At 37.4% G+C, this 19,868-nt stretch overlaps 1 protein-coding gene across 5 annotated transcripts in view; it reads left to right on the top strand.

Moving 5' to 3' along the window:
- SUGCT (succinyl-CoA:glutarate-CoA transferase) overlaps positions 1-19,868 on the top strand; it is a 307,991-nt gene that overhangs the window by 115,979 nt on the left and 172,144 nt on the right. For 3 of the 5 annotated variants that reach the window (XM_030486484.1, XM_030486500.1, XM_030486494.1), the window contains 2 exons: positions 1,049-1,146; positions 11,835-11,937. In XM_030486484.1, coding sequence (XP_030342344.1) covers positions 1,049-1,146; positions 11,835-11,937 — 201 coding nt within the window. The remainder of the gene's footprint in view (positions 1-1,048; positions 1,147-11,834; positions 11,938-19,868) is intronic. The other 2 variants (XM_030486510.1, XM_030486519.1) reach the window with 1 other exon arrangement.

The raw sequence follows: 19,868 nt of genomic DNA, 5'->3' as shown, positions 1-19,868 counted from the left end.
CTTTAAGATAGGAAAAGAAGAACATTTTCTGAAGCTAATTTGTGATTGTTATAATTTTCATAAACTAGATCCTGTAAACATAGAAGGAAAAGAAAATACGCTGTGAATTAAGAGTTGATGGAAGATGCTAGATTGATGTTTTATGTTACCTTGCAGGTAAAAATCATAGAATCACAGAATAGTTTGGGTCAAAAGGGACCTTAATGATCATCTAGTTCCATGGCAGGGACACCTTCCACTAGACCAGGTTGCTCCAAGACCTGTCCAACCTTGAACACTGCCAGGGATGGGGCAGCCACAGCTTCTCTGGGCAACCTGGTCCAGTGTCTCACCACCTTCATAGTGAAGGATTTCTTCTTTATATCTAATTTTCTTTCTTAATTCTTTCGGAAGAAATCATAAAGAATATAGATGACATTTCAATAGAAAAAGACCTTTTTTTTTTTTTGTCTTTTTGACAGAAATTACTGAAATGGAAAGAAGCCCAAGGAAGTTGTGAATGCTCCATCCCTGGCGATGTTCAAGGCCAGGTTGGACAGAGCCTTGGGTGACATGGTTTAGTGCAGCGTGTCCCCGCCCATGCCAGGGGGGTTGGAACTAGATGACCTTAAGACCCTTTCCAACCCAAACCATTCTATGATTCTATGAAATGTTCTTAGACATAGCTTTTTTCAGTCTCGCATATGGAGTACAGTCATATTTCTTATTCTGTGATATAGAAGTTAGTGCAGGATAATCCCACAGATCAATCCAACCTTACAGTAAGACTTTACAGACATTTTAGTGTTCTACAGTAAGAATTTCTGCTAGCTAATGGTGAAAACTATCAACTAAGATTTGGAACTTCAGTTTAATTTTTGTCTTTTCTGGACTTGTTACGTAACATTAACCAGGAGGCGTTATCTTTTCTTCATTTCCTAATCTATCTTAAAAGATTAATGAGAAGTAGGGGTTTTTGGAAAGCTGTCTTAACTCGGTAATGAATTTCCTTAGCTACATAAATACCTCCTGCCAAGCACATTTTTTTCTCTCTTTTATTTTTACTTAGATCCTGAATTTGCCTGAAGTTAGTAAGGATCCCAGATACAAAACTAATACACTAAGAGTCAAGTACAGAAAGGAACTTGTTGACATATTGTCAGCCCGGTAAGTTAATTAAAAGGGAAGAAATGACATTTAATCTGTTAATGCAAACAGTCATGTATAAGAAGGGCTCATCATGTGAAAACTTTACTCTTTTGAGATACTTATTTTTAAAGAAAAGTATTGACAACACTTTACTGATGTTAAATACACTGCTTTTTGCACACAGACTGTAGTGTGGACTTTCAGAAACCATTTAAACTTATTTCTAACTATTAACGTGAATTTTATTGAAGAAAACAGTGCTTTCTGCTTTCCTGGATGAATGCAACTCCTGGAAATAAAATGCTTGCAGCACCATTTGCTTTTGCTGTGACTGGGATTTTAAAGATTTCACTGAGAGTTGCTGTATCCAAGGCAGTTCCACTTGGCACTACTCCCTCACTGCTGATGCTGTACTGTGCCCCAAATTCACCCTGGGTCAATACTTCTGAAATCGAAAGGATATATACTTATATCTACTTGTGAATCATCCTGGTAAATACTTTAATTAAAAATTGAGAGGAAGCACAGGAATCTTCTGTTTGAGAGATTAAAATAGTTTAGTTATCTTTTTCATTCTGTTTGACACGGCCCACTCTGTGACGTGCTCTTCTGTTTAATGGAGAGGATGTTAAATTTCTATAACTTAAGAATAAAACCTAATGTGTGTAAAGTTACCCAAAGGTGGCTTCAGCAACACTTCATACTTTGGGGGACAAGCAGAAGAGTCAGTATATCTACTGTTGTCAGTGATTTAAGAAAAGGCATGTTTTGTCCCTTGGCCTATATGAGTCTTTGTCAACAAATTTGTAACAATGATCATTCGGGCAATTTTGTTGTTTGGGGTTTTTTTAGGAGGCATAAGTCAGTTGCCTTCTCTGTTCATTCCACCTGAGCAAAGAGTTTCAGTAGCAGGCTTCTTCTCCCCTCAACCCCTTACGTTTTTTGGCTGCTGAGAACCAGAATCACCTTGCATTAAAGAGTGTAGAGGGAATGATTTTGCCTCTTCTTGTTGCACTTGCAGTTTTGTTTCTGTCTTACCTGTCCATTTGCAGACATCCTGCCTCCAATGAAATACTAAGGTACCAGGTGGCTTTGCATTTTCAAATAATTATGGTACAACTGTTCATGATAAAATTTTGGAACTCATCTTTTACTTGCCTTCCTATAACAAATATTGTGACTGCACAGGTGAACCAACTCTTCCTGTGAGTTTTAAGCCTTTGAGAGGGAACAGTTATCTTTTGGCCTTTTTGAGCTCATACTCTTGACAATCTCAGTTTCAAATTTGGTTCATGTGGAGTTGTTGACTTACTACTTGGGGTTCATTTCATTTAACATGGCATTTATCTGGTATACTCTGGTACCTTATGAAAGCGCCATTTTGCCATCCATAGTAATAGCTTGTTGCTTGTGGTTAATGTTGAATGCTTTGTTACTTTTTTTTTTTAATGGGCAATATCTGAATATGAAGATAAAGTTCAAGAAACAGTTGTTCTTTCAGTGAATTGCCAGAATTCTAATTTGTTTTTATATCTGTAGCTATTAGTTCATCAGATTACCTCATTGCTCTTTCAATTACTGCTTTATGTCTTTTTTGTCAGAGTTTATGTTCTGTTTTATTACCATCATTTAGGCTGAATTTCTGTGTAATTTATTGCAAGTATGTGACTGTATACACACTTCTGGAGTAGACGTTTCCAATAGTATTCTGTTATGTCATATTATTGTGAATTCATCTGGCATTCAGTTTTAAAACACTGACTATAACGAACACCTTTGGCATTCTAATGGAGGTCGAATATGTTTCTATACACATTCCATGGTAACTTTGCTTTTATTCACTAATGCACAGTTGTTTGTAAAATTATATGTGGTTCATTTTTGAAGGTACTTAGAGAATTAAATGAATAGTTTGTCAGTGCTGAAAAATGTCAACCCTTGAGAAATGAAGGGAAATGACAGAAGGGTAATAGCAGAATGTCACTGAAAAGTATCTTAAATCACTGATTGCTTGATAGTATTGCAGCACATGGAAAATATAAACCTGGGGTGCATTAGTTGGAAAGAAACACCTGCAGACCCTCCCATTCACTCACTCTATGTACACTGCTATCCACCTCAAAATGAATTTGTGGAGACATGAGCTGGAGCAGCTTGGAAGAGTTGTGATTTTCTTGACATAGGTTCTGCTACTTTTGTTGAGATGAGCCCTTCTGTGTGGTGGAGGGCAAAAAGAAACATGAAAGTCCTTTAAGGATTTAGTCAGGCCATTCATCCATGTCTCACTTCTGATGCTGTGCCAGGCAGGTCGCACACAACTTAAGGCAAAGCAGCTTTTTTCCAGTGATGTTGCAATGGAAAAAGTCAGCAAACTTGTTCGGTGTGCCAAGGCTGAGCAGTAAAAAGCAGGTAAAAAATTGCATCTGTGTATGGGAATCTGGTGATTCCTAAATGTTCCTTCTCTTTCATACATGCTTAGAAACATAAATGGGAGTTATGGTCCTGTAGTGGAATCCTTTGAGAGTGCTGCTGTGAAAAGGCCAGTGAAAAAATTCACGGATGTGGTCTGTGTCTCAGCATCTCAGCAGTAATTATGGTGACTAAAAGCACATGAGAGTAAACATACAGTTGTGTTTCCTTCTCTTTTTCCACAACCTCTTCTGCTGCCATTTTCTGATTATATATCCTTCCTGTTCCACTAAGACATTGGTGTTTTAAGCACCATTTATATGGCAGATACTAGGATCTCTGTACTTGCTTGCAAATATCACTGCTGTTGCACAGTAGATAATATGCATACATTTTTTCCAAGCTGTTGATGCTATTACAATTTTATTGAACTCAGGTGCCACCAGAGCCTAGAGTAGGCTTCCATTAACCCATCTAACCTGTCTCCTTCCTCCTGTGTCTCTTTCAAACTATTTCAGAGGTATGACTTACCTTTTCTTTTCCTATTTTTCTTAATTTTCAAAATGGACTAACTGGAATTCATGTCCCCAGTAAGTGCAGAAAGAAGGATTCCTCCTCCTCATAAGGAAAAAGATATCCCAGGTTTTATTTAGGAATACAAGATGTTCAGGCCTATGCAAAGGGTCAGGAACTCCCTGAAGTCTTGAGCATTTAATTTGCTGCATGTGTGGAGCTGAAATTTTTAGAAACATCTGAACTCTGAATACCAAAGAGACAGTTGATGCCTTTCATTTGCTAGGGTTAAGCAACTGAGACTCTTTGGCCACAGCTTTATTCTAGGTGTGTGCACAAAGGAAACATTGGTACAATCAGTAAATGTTAAGGAATGCTGGGTTTTTTTAAAAAGGCTGTATCTTGGGAATTCTTGACTCAAATGACCTCTGATTTAGATCAATAATTCTACTCACCACCTGCAGTAACCATGCCAGATTTCAAGGCAGTTAGATAAGCATGGGGATTATATAGCACTTAGAAGAAACTGACCTTTAAACAGAAGACTTTTCAGAAAGGTGTGAAATGACCTATTCATCACAGCCCTGAGCTGAGTGATAATACAAGATGGAGGTGAATATGGCCTGAGACATAAATGTAGCTTGAAACAACAGCTCTGAGAGGTGTGAATTGCTCCATTCATTTCAGGAAGAATTTTCTCATCCTTTCTTTTCCCTGACAGAAATGAAGAGCGAAGCACATCTGCCCTTAGCTCTTCACCCCAGCTTGCTGTCTGCTTACAATAGCTCAACTCCTTCTGTAGGGTACACGTGAAAGAGCAAAGGGGAAAGGGGAAGAGCAGGTAGGGGTGGATTAATTCACATACACACAGAGACTGTCAGATCTCAGTGAAAGGGACTGGAAGGTTGACCACTCTGGGGTGGTATGTTGCTTCTAGAGAGACCCAGTTCTCACACTGGGGCAAAAGGAGGGAACTACAGAAACCAGTTCCAGACATCTTGAGAGGGGGAGTGTTTTCAGTTCCATCTTCTATGGGGAAATGAGTATAATGCTGCAAGGACCAAGGACTATGGGTCATAGGATAGTCATAGGGAAGAAGAATAGAGGCCTACGGGGCCTTGCTTTGTACTTGCTTTGCTGCTGGTGGTGGTGTCCTTTTCCCACCTCTGGTCCTCTTCCTGCTATGCTGTTGTTTCCCTGTCCCCATCATCTTCCTCCCAGCATATTTCCCCGTTCTTCCACTGCTGACATTCGGACACCTACTATGTTTGCTTTATGAAAAAGGAAGTTTCAGTGCCTTCTGTATCTTCCTCTTCATTTAGGTTACATTTCCCCCCAGTGACTCCAAAGCAGAACTCTGACAAAAGCAAATTGCCTCTGAATGCCTTCCTTTCTCAGGTGTGTGCCAAAAGTCAAATTTAAAATGACCCTACCCTGGGTGGAGGTCAGGTTCAATGGCTACTACAGAGGCCCCTGAGACTCCCAGCTCATGCGAGAACTGACAGACTACAGAGCACTCTGGTTTTTATGTTTCCAGTGGAAACCTCTGGTTTGTGAGTTAGATGTACCTCTATCCAAGAGAACGAAGTTTTAATTGTTGCTCTGCTCTACCCCCCACTTCTCTTCCACTTTTACCTTTGCTTTCTCTGGAACAGAATGGCACCAGGCACAATGTCGATTATTTTGTCTGTGTGCATACATATGTCAAGACATACATATATAGTGTGCACATGACATTTGAGATACATCTGTGCAAAAGCTGGTATAGTGCCAGTTGGAAGAGAAGCTGCTTTGAAGAAGGGGGTTTAATCTGTTGATGTCCTCCTTCAGATTACCCCAGAAGCTGAACATTAATCCTACTCTGCACCTCAGTAATGTAGACACATTTTCAGGCAGCGCAGCTGAACGTGTTCTTCAAGGTGCTTGGGGAAATTAACCCGTAAACAGCACAGAGTGTGTGGGGTTGTATGAGTGCAGGGGGAAGGGGAATAGCAGACATGCCCTCAGCCTTTAAAGTGAAGCAGCTCCCATAATAAAAACCACATAAATTCATCATGGTTAGTGTTCCTGCAGTTATAGCTAAATTATTGTAGGCTGAAAACCAGAAGTTTAGGGCTGAAAATGATTTGGAGTGGAACTTCTGTTCCTAGCACTTATGTTTTAAAGGCCTTATTCTGGACTATGCACCGCAGCTGCATGTTGCATATATAAGTGTGAGGGGAAAAGGAATGAGAAGGAAGGAAGCATGGAGGAACCTGATCTCAGTTAATGAGGTCGTTGCTGAATTGTTTCCACCTAATAAGGAAGAGAAGGGCACCTAAAGGGGAAAGTATATTGTAAAAATGCTTAAGTTGCCTGATGAGGAGCACTATTAAGTTCATGCCTGTTGAGGCACTCCCAGGCTCTGTAAATCTCCTTCCCTATCCCCACCATTTCTTTTTCTAAACCAAGAGCCTTGCAGTCACTGGTAATAACATTACAGCAATGAGGATCTGGTTGTTAATTGCTTCAGCAAGACAGGTGTGTGACAAGTGTGGACAACTTCAATGTGGCACAGCTGGCAAGCTTTTCTTGCCTCAGTCAGCTACCTCAGTGTCATTGTGGAGATGTGTGGGCATCAGTTACCAAACTGCTTGAGGTTGCTTTAAAATCCTTTGTTTTAAATTGTTGTTAGTTTTCAGTTTGCATTTAGTATTTAATTTGACTTCTATGGGTGCAACTGAGAGAGATTGGAAATGCCTCAAACGTCTGATTTTTGGATTGGGTAAGTTGGGTATTTTCTGTGTTCTTTTCCCACCATTTTATGAACCTCTAAATGTTTTCATACATGTGTGAAGTTCAAGATCCTTCCTGAAAGGGAACTTGCTATTTTTTTTTCCTGATGACATATGTTACTAGCTACAAGGCTGCTGAAATCAAGGGAGATCTTTTAATTGGTTTTTGAATGAGCCTTTTGACCTGACCCTTGTTAGGGCTTTTCTCCCCTCAAGCAGTTAAAAGAACAGCAACAAAATCAATACATCTTTCCATTATCCTCAATGTGCTTTTACCGATGTGTGTTTACCCAGCTGATTTTCAGTTAATTTGCGCTTCCTTTGTTATAACTACAGAAGTTCCAGTCCTTTTGCTTACTTGAGAAAAAAAGAGGAATGCTTGGGAAAGGGAGCATACTTTTAATGTGCATAGTGAAACATTATATGAATCCAAAGAGAACTAGTTCTGGAACATGCTGGATTTTGCTTCTCGGGAGCCACAAGAATAATATTTTACAATATGGATGTTCCTTAAAAATCATGATGGTTTTAAAACTTCATAAAGGAACATCTCTAGCACAAGTTCTGTACATAAAGGTAAAAGTTTATTAATAGTTCTATTAAACTGATATGAATTTTTATAATATGCAGAAATGTAAACAACTTTCAGGATGGATTTGTGGTACCTGTATATATCTGGGCTGTGCTTTATGTAGCTACTACTTAAAATCTACTGTAGTTGACATCGTTTAAAATAGTTGACATATCTATCAGCAAAATATGTCAGTACAATTGTGTTGATCCGAAACATATTAAGGGTCTGGTGTGGTTCACAGAGTGATTAATCAGTAACCAAGCGGATGCTAATTAGACACTAAGACAGAGATGCTTACATGCTATTGAGTAAATACTACAGTATTCATTTTGAAAACTCTAATTGTATATTTACTGTACACTAAGGGATAATGATTCATTATTTGAATTTTTCAAATAAATACTCTTCTATGACTTTTAATTTTGCATGATGTCTTCCATAGATACTACTGTGGGAAACTATACAAACTCTTTTACTCAGTTAACTGCCATTGAAGAGAGAAAATATTGTAGGTATTTGAAACTAAATAGACTGTTGATAGAACAAACCGATGGAAAAACCATAATGCAAACTCAAGTTGTGCTGGAAAATGCCAGAATGCTTTTGTGGACTTCAGCAAGAACAGAAAAGGTTTTTGTGGTTGACTGTATATAAAAAGCTAGATGTTGCTGTTCCATCTGCATTTGGTGGCTGTCCAAACTACTTCTCTAAATTAAATTAATTGCCATAAGCTTCCTATAGAAAAGAGTAGTATTTTGCTTCAGTAATTTTTCTAAACTTTGTGTGGATTTGGGTGGTTTTATCCATTAGGGAAACATGGATGTGCTTCTACAAAGGATGTAGCAATGATTGAAGATTTCCTAGGAAACAAGGAAAATGGGATATATGCAAAGAATACACATAAAGTAGATTCATTCATGCTTTAGAAGTCTTTATTTCATTGAAAGACAATATTTGTTGAAAAAGAAATAAAGTTTACATTAATAATTAACATCATGAGAAAAAAAGCTATTTTACTAGAACCTGGGTATCTTTCTAACTCATTAAAGCTGTTTCATCCAACTTGTGCAATTCAAGCAAACACTCTTTCTTTTCCCCTTAACACTTGCTTTAAAACATTTTTCTATGCTTTGATATTGTCTTTTATAAATATCCAGTCTCCCTTTTATTATTAGAATTTGTTAGAAAGCAGAAAGCGATTTGGGTCTTGCTTTTTAGGAAGCAACGCTACTCTTGTGGTTTGTGTAAGGAAATAAGGTGTAAGCTCTTCTTATTTGATATTTTTTTTTTTTTTTTTTTACTTTTGGAGGCAATTTTTTATATTATGCTGTAATGTTTTTTCATTAATCTAATGTATAATTTAAATTTACAATTTTTCATTTAATAGTGCCTGCTAGATTTACAAATTGAGGAAAAATATATTCAGTTGGGTTTTTTTCCCGTGAACTAACATTTCAGTTAGTTCAGCTCTTGCTACTCTTTCTATTCTTATAACATTTTTAAGTACGAAATATCTTTAATGTTAAAAGTTTCAGAATCTTATGTCTCATTTCAATATTGCAACTTCAGTAGCTTCATGAGTGCTGTGTAATTCAGTGCAGAGGAGGCTTAGAGCACTGTTTCAAATGCAAATAAGACATCACGCAGACTACTACCTCTTCTAGTGAAGTAAACCTTCATACAGGCTTTGAAACAGTGGGTTTGTTCTCCATCGGGGTACATATCCTTGTTTTTTCAGAGGTGTTTTCATAAAGAGCCTGCATTCAAGCTTCGCAGCACAGACTAGTGCAGTAAAAAAGTAAATCCTTTTGAACTTCTAAAATACTGGTAATAATTATAGAAAGCTAAGCTACAGATTTAAAATGATTCTACAAATAAATCATAATTTAAATGGCATTTATGTGATTCTATCTATAGCAGATGGAACATTTTAGAGGGAAAAGGGACTCATCTGGAAATATATTAAGCTGTAGTGTGAATCACATGGTTGAGTTCTCCTGCAGGCACCGGGTATCACTGAGGTTCTGTGGACAGATAAAGATTCACTTGAGAGTGTCATGCTTTGGACATCAGACGATCAAGGGAGTGATGATAAAAATATTAATAATTATAATGATTTCTTAGTGATGGTCCTCAGCACCATGGTTATGATGCTGAGTCCAAGAGTCCTCTTTTAGATGTGCTGTTTTTTCTTGGAAATGAGATAGTAGCGGAGGTTGAGGTGTCATAAAAAGTAGTAGCTGAAAAAAGCTTTTCATTTATAAAAAAGGAGTTAGTGGGCCATGGATTATGAAGCATTTCAGGAGGGAAATGTCTCAGTTGTTAGCAGAGAACAGCACAGTTCAGTATAAATAGCACCAATAACTGATGAGAAACAGTTTTTGTGTGAATCATATTTGCACTGTGCAATATTTTGAGCCCCAAACCTTAGTAATAGGAGGCTATGAATAATAAGAATATTCAGATTATGAGAACTGTTGCCAAACAGAGAGTACTGAAGGGAAATACAAATTATATTTTAGATTAAAGTCATGCTCTCCTAACGGCTGCAGTCACTGAGGAGGGAAGGTTATCTACCTCTCTATAGTTATCTTTCTTCCCCAATTTCCTGTAGTGTACCTGGTTGTAGGTATAATCAGCAATAGAGTACTAAATTAGATGGACCCTAGATGTGTCCAAGAGTGGCGTTATCTTTGTGACTGAGTGTGTCTTTGCTATGATTTAACTTGAATATTCTTTGAAGTATATAATTGAACAGTGCAATAATCTTATATCTGTTTTCTTTAGGAATGATACTTCATTAATCTTCATTTCTTCAGAAATGATACTTCATTTTATAATGCATTTTGCACTTTTAAAGCCTTTCATTCTGAATTTTCTATTTTATAGTACTTCCAGTTCTACTAGTATTATTTGTTTACTTCACATCTATTCAGCAGGAGTAAAGCTTCTATTTCTGAGAAAGAGCCATGCAAAACTTGGCTTTGAGCAACCTGGTCTTAGTGGAAGGTGTCCCTGCCCATGGCAGGCGGGTTGGAACCAGATGAGCTTTAAGGTCCTTTCCAACCTAAACTGTTCTGTGATGATTCTATGATTTTCCTATTTGTTTAGCGTGCAAAATGCATTGGGTATCAAGATTTATTCCCTCAAAGCTTGGGGAAGTTGTTACTGCACAGGGAGAAGGATATTAACTGTTAAGTTTGGTTCCATGCCTATGACCTAACTTGTCGCCATCACTAGGGTTTTTTTTCTCTTTATTCTAGAAGTAGCATAAAATACTTAGAAGCCAATCTCTGCATATGTATTAAAGTAAGTTTACAAAGTCTGACTTTGTACTGATTCAGGGATTTTTGTGCCTTGGGCTTTGTCTCTATTAACTTTCTGTCAGAAACTTGGAAGTTTTGGGGGTTTTTTTTGCATAATAACATGCTAGAAATAAAGCTGAATGTTACTGACATTGTTCCGGATAATGCTTGGGGAACTCTGAACTGGTGAGGTACAGAATACCATTAATTGAGTGTCCCTTATAAAGGTTCCTAGTAATTTAATTTCATCAGGTCATTAAATCACACCTAATATTTCTTTTCAGTGGTGTACATATCACAAAGTAGAGCTTTTCTTTCTAATAATCCAGTAGACTTCAGTGTTATTTACCATCATGAAATTTAAGATACGATCTCCAAATAAGTTCACCTTCGATTCAGAATCCCAGATGGCTGCAGAAAATACCTTCTCTCAGGGACTAGTAGTTCTTCAAGAGTCTGTTTTATTCATGTGTGTAACTCTACTGAGCATAAAAGGAAAGAAAAAGTATCTAGCAAAAAAGGAGAAATAATGTGATGGAATTGAATGCTAGGAAAGAAATAAGTTGAGCAGATGTCGTTAGGATAGGTTATATAAGCATACAGCAAATAAATAGGTAATCAATGTTGTTATCCGACCAAAAAAATGTGTCTGTTAATCCTCACGTGTGTTTTGGATGTAATGGAGGGAAAACACTGGTGCTTTACTTCAGCTTTTAGTGAGCAGTGTCTCATGTTAGACTTGTACCCATGTTATATCTATTTTTTTCTTGTTAAATATGTACATAAAAGAAAACAAATGTGTAGCACATCAGTGTAATTAAGCACTGGAGGAAACCCATTGATCCTTATTTGAAACTGTAGATAAATTTAGCTTTACATCATTCCGATCATCTGAAGCAATCCAGCACAGAAATAGAAGTCAGTTCAGCTACATTCTTTCCCTTATATCTTTGGGTTTTGCGTTTCTGAAGCCCACGTGTTGTACATTTTCATTATGTTACTCACTGCCTGGGAAGAAATCAGTGGGGAAGAGTATGGAAGCAGTGAGAGAGGGAGGAGACATGCTATACAATTATTTTTTGGAATCTGAAAGCGTGAAGTTGAAACCACATGCTTCTTATTTGCTCTTAGGTTTTCAGAAAAAACAACGATCGAATGGTTGCAGCTCTTTGAAGGTAGTGGGGTTCCATATGGCCCAATCAACAACATGCAGCAAGTATTCTCGGATCCTCAGGCTGGTTCTCACCAAGTCTTTTTTTACATTATTACACGTGTTTTACAGAGTAATGATCGCTTTTCCTGCCACCAAGACCTGATTTCAGCTACTTTAAAACGGGATTTGAGAGTTATATGCTGGATTGAGTATAAGCCAATAATATGGCATAATGAGAAATAAATACAGATCCTTAAATGAATTATATGCTTGGGAACACAGATTTTGTCATAATGCATTAAACCATAGATATTCCATGACTCGTATGGAGTCTGTCTTTCAAAAATGGCTGATAGAACTGGAAAAGAAACTATGTAATTGTGTTTTGTCAGATAAATATGCAGAAAAGTACCTTTCTTGCTGTCCACAAGCAACTGATTTTCTGTATGGAATGTGGATAATCAGAATGTATACTGTTTGGAAAAAAAGGGCAACTTTTTGATTGGAAAGAATAAAAATGAAGCACAGAAGTCATATGCAGAAAGATTTTAATCTTTTCTTGGCCTGGTGGTTTCCCTGGCTGAGAATGCTTCAGCTTTTTATTTATCTATTTTAAATGTTAATTTTTTCAGTGAATTGCATCTATACATAATTAATACCATCGTTTATCTGTAGAGTTACATTATCTGTATGTTCTCTGATCCTTGCCCTTCTTTTCACCCTCTAGCTTATGATGGCTTAAAGGGCCCAATACAAACTGAACTATGCTGTCTTGGACAGTGTGACAGTATTTTATGGCTATTCTTTCTGGTGATGAATCTCATTTAAATGAATTTCTAATAATGAGAGTGACCAGAAAAATGATTGACCAGTGTCCGCGTCTACTGTCGAGAAGTGTTTGTGAGGACTGTGAATACAATTGTAGTCTTTGGGAAAGAACAACAGGCAAAACAATCTATCAGAAGGGAAAACATTTATAATAAATGTTTGTTACACTTTTAGAGGTATAAGACAATATTTGTTAGGCAACTGCAAGGACTTTGTTGTTTTTTTTCTTCAATAAATATGCTCTTTCTCCTTAAAATGATGTAGTACCATGCTGTGAAGTATGCATAAGCCAACTTTTTCACTTCATAACTTTCACAGGGATTAAGGTTGAGCTTTGAAGAACAAACAGCAAGAGTATTTTACTCGGATCGTGGTTGACTTGGCTGTACTTGGGGCAACATAGGAAAAACATTCTTTGCTTTTTTTTGGTGCTGTGAATTTGAAGAAGTCAGGTCCACTCCGAAAGAGGCTGCTTTTTGAAACATAGTAGATCATGGAATTGCCATTACCTCCCAGATTGTAAAGGGGTTAGCTTGGTTATCTTGCTCTTGTTAGATTTCACCTAAATATTATTTTTTAATACATACATTATGATGATATTGTGATTATATATGTCAGGTTATTACCTGAGATAGCTTGCCTGTCTGTAAAAGGTATCACAGTGCTGTGCAGTCAGACACCACCACATGGTGGATTTAAAAAATCGTTTCCTGCAAAGGGTTATACTGATCTCTCTTGGTTTTTTCCTTCTGATGAAACTGCTTGAAAACACTGTCTTTTCTACAGCCTTCTGTGAAATAAGTGGCACTCGGGCACTGTGTTCTTATTACTATTGGAAATGAAATGTCAGTATTTGTGGGGATGCTGCATGTTATACATTTGTTTAATTTCTGGTGCTGCCTGCCTCAAGCATTTTTCTTAGTGATTGTTCAAGGAGGGGGGAAGACTGCACTCTTCCTTGAAATACAGAAGTTTAAGGTATTGCTGTTATGGCAAGATATTTACTTTACATCACTTATATAAAATTAGACCCACCCACTCCACCTTTACGTATCTGAGGCACCATCAAGCAAACCAGCAATTCAGAGAGCAGCATGCTCAGCCTTTAAAGTATAGTTTTCTAGTTTCTACACAAATGTTTGTGAAGACTTCAGACCTTAACAGGTGGCTTCATTGCCTGAAGTCGCTTATCCATAGCTTGGATTTAGACGTTTAGGGGCAGTTCAAGCAAAGCTTTTGACCTTTACCTTTCTTGTGAATTGTAGTTTTTGCCATTGTACCTTGCCCAGTCTCCCTCCACTTGTTCATCTTTCTGCTGCTGTACTGACAGCATATGTCTGGAATAAATACACATGCTTGTGTATAGCTTTGCTCTTTCATAAGCCACTCTGCAATTTTGGTTTCTGAAACCTCAAAACTTATAACAGCGCCCTGAGACTGTGCTTAAGACAAGGGGAAAAAGTCTAGCAACACCTGAGAATCCATAATCTAGGTGTCCTTTGCACTATGAAATGCCAGTTATAACAGGGAAAAACCATCAACAAGAACATGCTATAATCACAACAATATTTTTTCTTGTGCATAAAGCTGAACCCAGTCATTAAGTATGAGAACTTTGTCATCATTCTTCAGAGTGCTGCCATTATAATATGGTGGGGTTTTTCAGTCTTAGTTTAGATGAGGAAATACATTTCTAGGAAAGATGTCACTCAGCTTACATTTAATAGCCTTACTTACTGATACTGTATAACAACAAGTACAATGTGATGTAAAATGAAAGAGTTTATCATAATGCAGTAATCTGCTTTCAATATTTATTTACTTTCAACCATTGCAAAGACTCCAGAAAAACGTCAAACCTGTTGATACTTTAATATAGACAAACTCTACCTCTAATAGATAATACTTAGGTCTTGCTAACCTCTTCCATTTTGGGTATTACCAGCAGAATTGGACATAAAAACAATTCAATATTTTTAACTTCATTTTATTGCTACTGTCTTCCTATTTGATCTATGGATTTTGACATCCATAATGCAGTTATTCATTGTAAGTAGTCACGCACCATTAGTGACCAAGATGCACTGAATGGACATCAACAATCACAGAATGGTTTGGGTTGGAAGGGACCTTAAGCTCATCTAGTTCCAACTCCCTAGGGACACCTTTCACTAGACCAGGTTGCTCCAAGCCCCATCCAGCCTGGCCTTGAACACTGCCAGGGATGAAGCATTCACCCTGGTTAACCAACAAAGCATATGGCAGCTCAGCTGTCAGTCATGCTGCAGAGGGTGCATAGGCTGATACCAGCCACAGACAGAAATCCTAGGTTGGAATAATGCAAGGGAGGAATGGAAGCAAGTTTGAGGAGATAGGAAAGGCAAGTAAAGGAGATGACTGAAATGATCTGATGGAACTTAATCAGCTACAGGTGGGTTGTGTTTTCAGATTGTATTTTATTTTAGCTAAAAGGATCTCAGAACTGTGAAGGCCAAGAGTGGTTTGTATAACTTCTTCTGTAAACTGAGATAAAACGATGCATTTTTGATCCCAGGACATTTTGTTAATATCATTAACAGCTTCAGTTGTACTCCAAGTGAGCTGCCAAAAACCAGGAAATATTTTGCTAAGCTGGAGTGCCAGGTGATACTGGTTTTTCCATGAATGGAGGGAAATGTCCACTTTTCCCACTGATTATAATCTTTTATTCATTTGTGAAGTTAAAATGAATACCCCAGGCTTTTGTACTGCTAAGTCAATCAGTCTGTGGATAGATGTATATGTGTACTTGTGCATGAATGGATAAAAAGGCTGAGAGGAAGGGGAGCAGATTCGCTAGTTCAGGCAACAATTCTCTTCAAAAATGAGAGGGAGGAAAGAATGTGAAAGTTCTTACAAACTCTTAATGGTACAGTATGGACTATTCTAATGAAGCTTTTTATAGCCCAACTTTTTCAAGCTAGTTTTTAAAAATGTGTTCTTTTAACCAGGCCAAGATAGTACAAACATTAAAGGAATTCTTAAAACGGTTTAAAAAACTGACTAGTGACCTCAGTATGGTCCCATTTAACATACCCTGGGGAACATGTGTATGAAATACAATGTGGTTTGAGGTTTTCCAAACAAAACAAACTTAAAAGAGAATACCATTTTTAATAGAAACTATTCAAATTCTCCCAAAAGATAAACCAAAACAAAACCAGGTACGCGCTGTACTGCAGCTAAATATGCAAGGACAAAGATCTTTGCTGGTTAAGGAGGGAGACTGAAGGGGGTTTTTTTGCTTTCTTTAAAATACTACTCTCCCCTTTTTCACAATATAATTCCTAAGTTCTTTTAGTAATAGCACTGTGTAAAAACACCGTTCATACCCAGTGTTATTACTTTAATTAGATGGCTGGCATATATAAGAAGTAACAAAACAACCCAGCTATATTATGGGCAGTTTAATAAATTTTTTAAATCTGATGTTTACCAGACTAAATGCATTCATGCTGATGAATTTTGCTATATGAATATTGCCAGCTGAAAATAAAAATAAAAGCCACGCAGTGGTATTTCCCCCACCACCCCCAAGCAGTTACAGTCATACCACACAAGTAGAGTACATCAGGTGTAAGACATCACCCTGATGCATCACTTCTGAGAAATATGGGGAGGGAAATATCGGAGCTGAAATATCACAGCTGGCCCTGATTTCAGCTCCTGCCAAACACCTGCAGACTCTAAAAGGATACCAAAACAAAACTCCACCCTGTGGCAAGAGGCCATCCCTTAACAACCCTTCCCTGACTTTGCATCACTATAAAAATTAATTTAACGTTTTTTACAGCAACCTTAGTCTTCCTGTCCCAGAAGGCCATTACAGTTCCTTTGGCCATTTCTCTGAATATGCCTCAGAAAAAAAAAAAACCCACAGTAAACTGAGTAATGAAATATCTGAAGCTGGAAATTATCTCATGTTTTAAGTTATTATTTGTAGACTCTTACGAAGGTGGTAGTTTTAGAATTATCCTCCAGATTGTCTCTTATTTTGGAAGTCATTTCATTTGAACACATCCTGGCAAAAACTGCCTCGCATCTGCTGCAAGCTTCTACAATCAGAGTTGTGAACACACAGAACAGCGAAAGTGTGGTGGTTTGTTGGTGTTTTTGTTGGTTGGTTGGTTGGGTTTTTGTTTTCCTGTAAATCATCTTATTCATGGTGGTGGTTGGTTTGGGGGTTTTTTGTTTGGTTGGGTTTTTTTTTTTAATTAAATATGACCATATTTCACTTGTTATTCTTTGTTGAACTAGACTTTTGTGGCCCACTGAGGGCTTGTCCCAAGTCAAATGGAATTATGTTAATGTCCATAATACTGCAGGGAGGTTTTTTTACATATAGCGGTTTCTGCAAGTGAAAAGCAGTTGGTGAAGGCCTGAGGTAATACAATGTGTCTGGAAGTAATTGCTAACAAACAAGACAAAGAGAGGAATTAAGTTTTGCATTTGTCTATTATAGTATAACTGGTTAGGTATTTTCCAATAGAACGTTTTTACATTTAAAAGTGCCAATTCATTGAAAGTGAAAGATCATCTTGAAGGTGTCTAAATTCTATTTTGAAACAGAAATTCAGCTCTATTCCTGCCTGTCTTGCTGAGTTGAAAATGTGCACTGCCTCGCTTTGATTTGGTGTTTCAAGCCAACTTTTTTCTTCAATTTTTAAATTTGATGCAATGAAAAAACCCCACACCACCAACCATACCCAAGCCTTTAATTTTGTCAAAAGTAGCTCTTTTGTACTAAATTAGAAATGTTTTCAAGCTTTTGGTCTGTGGGAAATTTAGGAGAGTAGATTCTGTTCTAAAGTGGAAAGCATTAAGGAATGGAACATAGTTTGAAGAAGCGAAATGGAAAATCCAGTTCTAAGACTGTTTGTAGTATGCGATTCCCACATATACACAATTATGCAGGCTTTATATGTGTTATGAGATAGTTCTATATCCAGATGTTAGAGGAAGGGCTCAAAATGAGACATCACTTGTATTTTGGTATAAGGAATATTGTAATAGGAAGTGATATTTTTTTATATTTTGGCTGTAGTGAAATGTTGTCCATGGCTATGCCAGGCTTTTGTGTGGCCTGCTCATCTTGCAATGACTACTAGAGAGCGTATAGTGGAGAAGTGTTGGAATATGATGGGGTTCTCAATAAACATGCATGTTTCTATTAGTAAACACAGTTAATATACATCTGTTGTCTAGATAAGAAAAATAATGATCAACACTTTCTGTTATGAGGTTTTGTTTGAACTTGCTTATAACTTTGCAGAGTTTGATCTGAAATTTCCAGGGCTGTTTGTCTGCTTAAGTCTAAAGTACATTTGGAAACATTTCTGATAAAATAATCCATACATGTTTTATAACAAGTTTCCAAAAATCTGTTGTCTTACAATATCAACACATCCTTACAACAGTTTTTTTTCCTGGGACCTTTGCTGCTGCTGCTCCTTTTTAGAGAATTAGTCCTTTTATAAAAAGGAAGTTGTCTGCAGTGTCTAGATGCTCTCTTTTGCTGTCCCATGCTTTTAAGGGTGAGGGAGGGAAGCTGGCTATGAATAAATGGAGCCTGTGATATTTTTATATCAAATAATATCTTCTGCTGTACCCTCTTCCTGAAGCGTGCAGGATAGACTTGACTATTCAGTAGGTGAGCATTTAATTTGCTTAGTGAACCAGGCTGTTGGCTGTCAGATTCTTAATTTATTTGATTCAGAATATGAAAAGTAGTGAAAGGGGTGAGAGGCTGCAGAAACATGGCTTCATTTTCATAGGTGTTGAATGCCAGACAGGAATATCTTCCTACATCTGCCATGCAGTTTACATGTGGTTTTAGGTAATTCACTTCAATCACAATGTTAAAAGGTGGTCATTAAATGTGTGCGCCTCATGTATTGAGCACCTGCCTTGTGGCACCACATGCTAAATACACAGCAGCACTGAGTTCTTATGGATGTAAATGAAACTGTTTAAAGTATACTTTGGCTGTTTAAAAATGTAATATTGTTGAAAATGCTGAAAAACTGAACATAGTGGTTTATCCTTAGTTTTCTTTGTACTTTTAATTTTTTTAACCATAAATTGGGACTTATCTAAAAGCAGTGTTGTAAAGATGCAGTAGTTATGCTTCTGGGAAGTATAGCATCTAACATGAAAACACCAGAGAAAGAACCCTTTGGGAAATGAATTTATTGTGTGATTTGAGTGATATATACTAAAATAAGGCCTGGAGCTGTACCTTACTTATGAGAAATAAAACCACTTTTAAATATCTTTTACCTTACTGAACAGGGAAAGAGCTTGACAGGAAAAGAAAGTCAAGCACGTGCTTAAAGATGAACTGTATTTCTTTTGTGCAAACAAGCACGTGATGCTTAGTAGCAGCATTTTTAAAGTTCTCCCTTAATTCCTTCTACATGTGTACATATATGAATGGTATATCTCAGTACTATTTGCATATGCATTCCATTGAGAAAAGATTAATGTAAATGTTGGTTACAGAGAAGATTATTTCTCAAAACATCTCATTAGAGGTCTGTTTTCATGAAATACTGAATTGTGTTTAAAAATCACATTACTGTCATGGCCATTCAAAGGTACAAAAAATCACCTAGCCGTTTTGGACATTCTCTTGTAGAGGAAGACCTGTCCGAAAGCCATGCTCAGGTTTTGAAACAAACAGGCTATTTTTGAAACCTCGGTCTTTGTTAGGCCTCAATGTTAGGAGTCTGTAACACATGTCCCTTGCACCTCAGGCTCTTGGATTAGTTTCCATCCGTGCAGGAGTTACACACTCATTCCTCAACCTTGCAGCAAATCGAAATGAAATCAGTTGATTTCAAAGAATGTGCATTTAGTGTCTTGCGCTACCAAAGTATTCTCAGGATAGGGCCATCCAACTTCAAGATGTACTGAGTTGGTTTGATGCATAACTTCAAAATCCTTTGCACAGCGTGAGCTCAACTCTTGCTTCTGTTCATCTAAACTGTATAACCGTGGGGGTTGAAAGAGAGTTTTTAACCCAGTTGTTGCATTTATCTGAAGTTTGGTGTCAAATCTGTTGCATGTACGGGAAGGTGTGAAATACAGGTATATGGGTATCTCATTAGGTCTCACAGCCTGAAGAGAGTCGATATGCTGAAGCA

This window comes from Strigops habroptila, chromosome 1 (genome assembly GCF_004027225.2).
Source record: "Strigops habroptila isolate Jane chromosome 1, bStrHab1.2.pri, whole genome shotgun sequence".
NCBI lineage: Eukaryota > Metazoa > Chordata > Aves > Psittaciformes > Psittacidae > Strigops > Strigops habroptila.
Note: the sequence above shows the minus strand (reverse complement) of the source record. Positions and strands in the feature narration are given on the sequence as shown.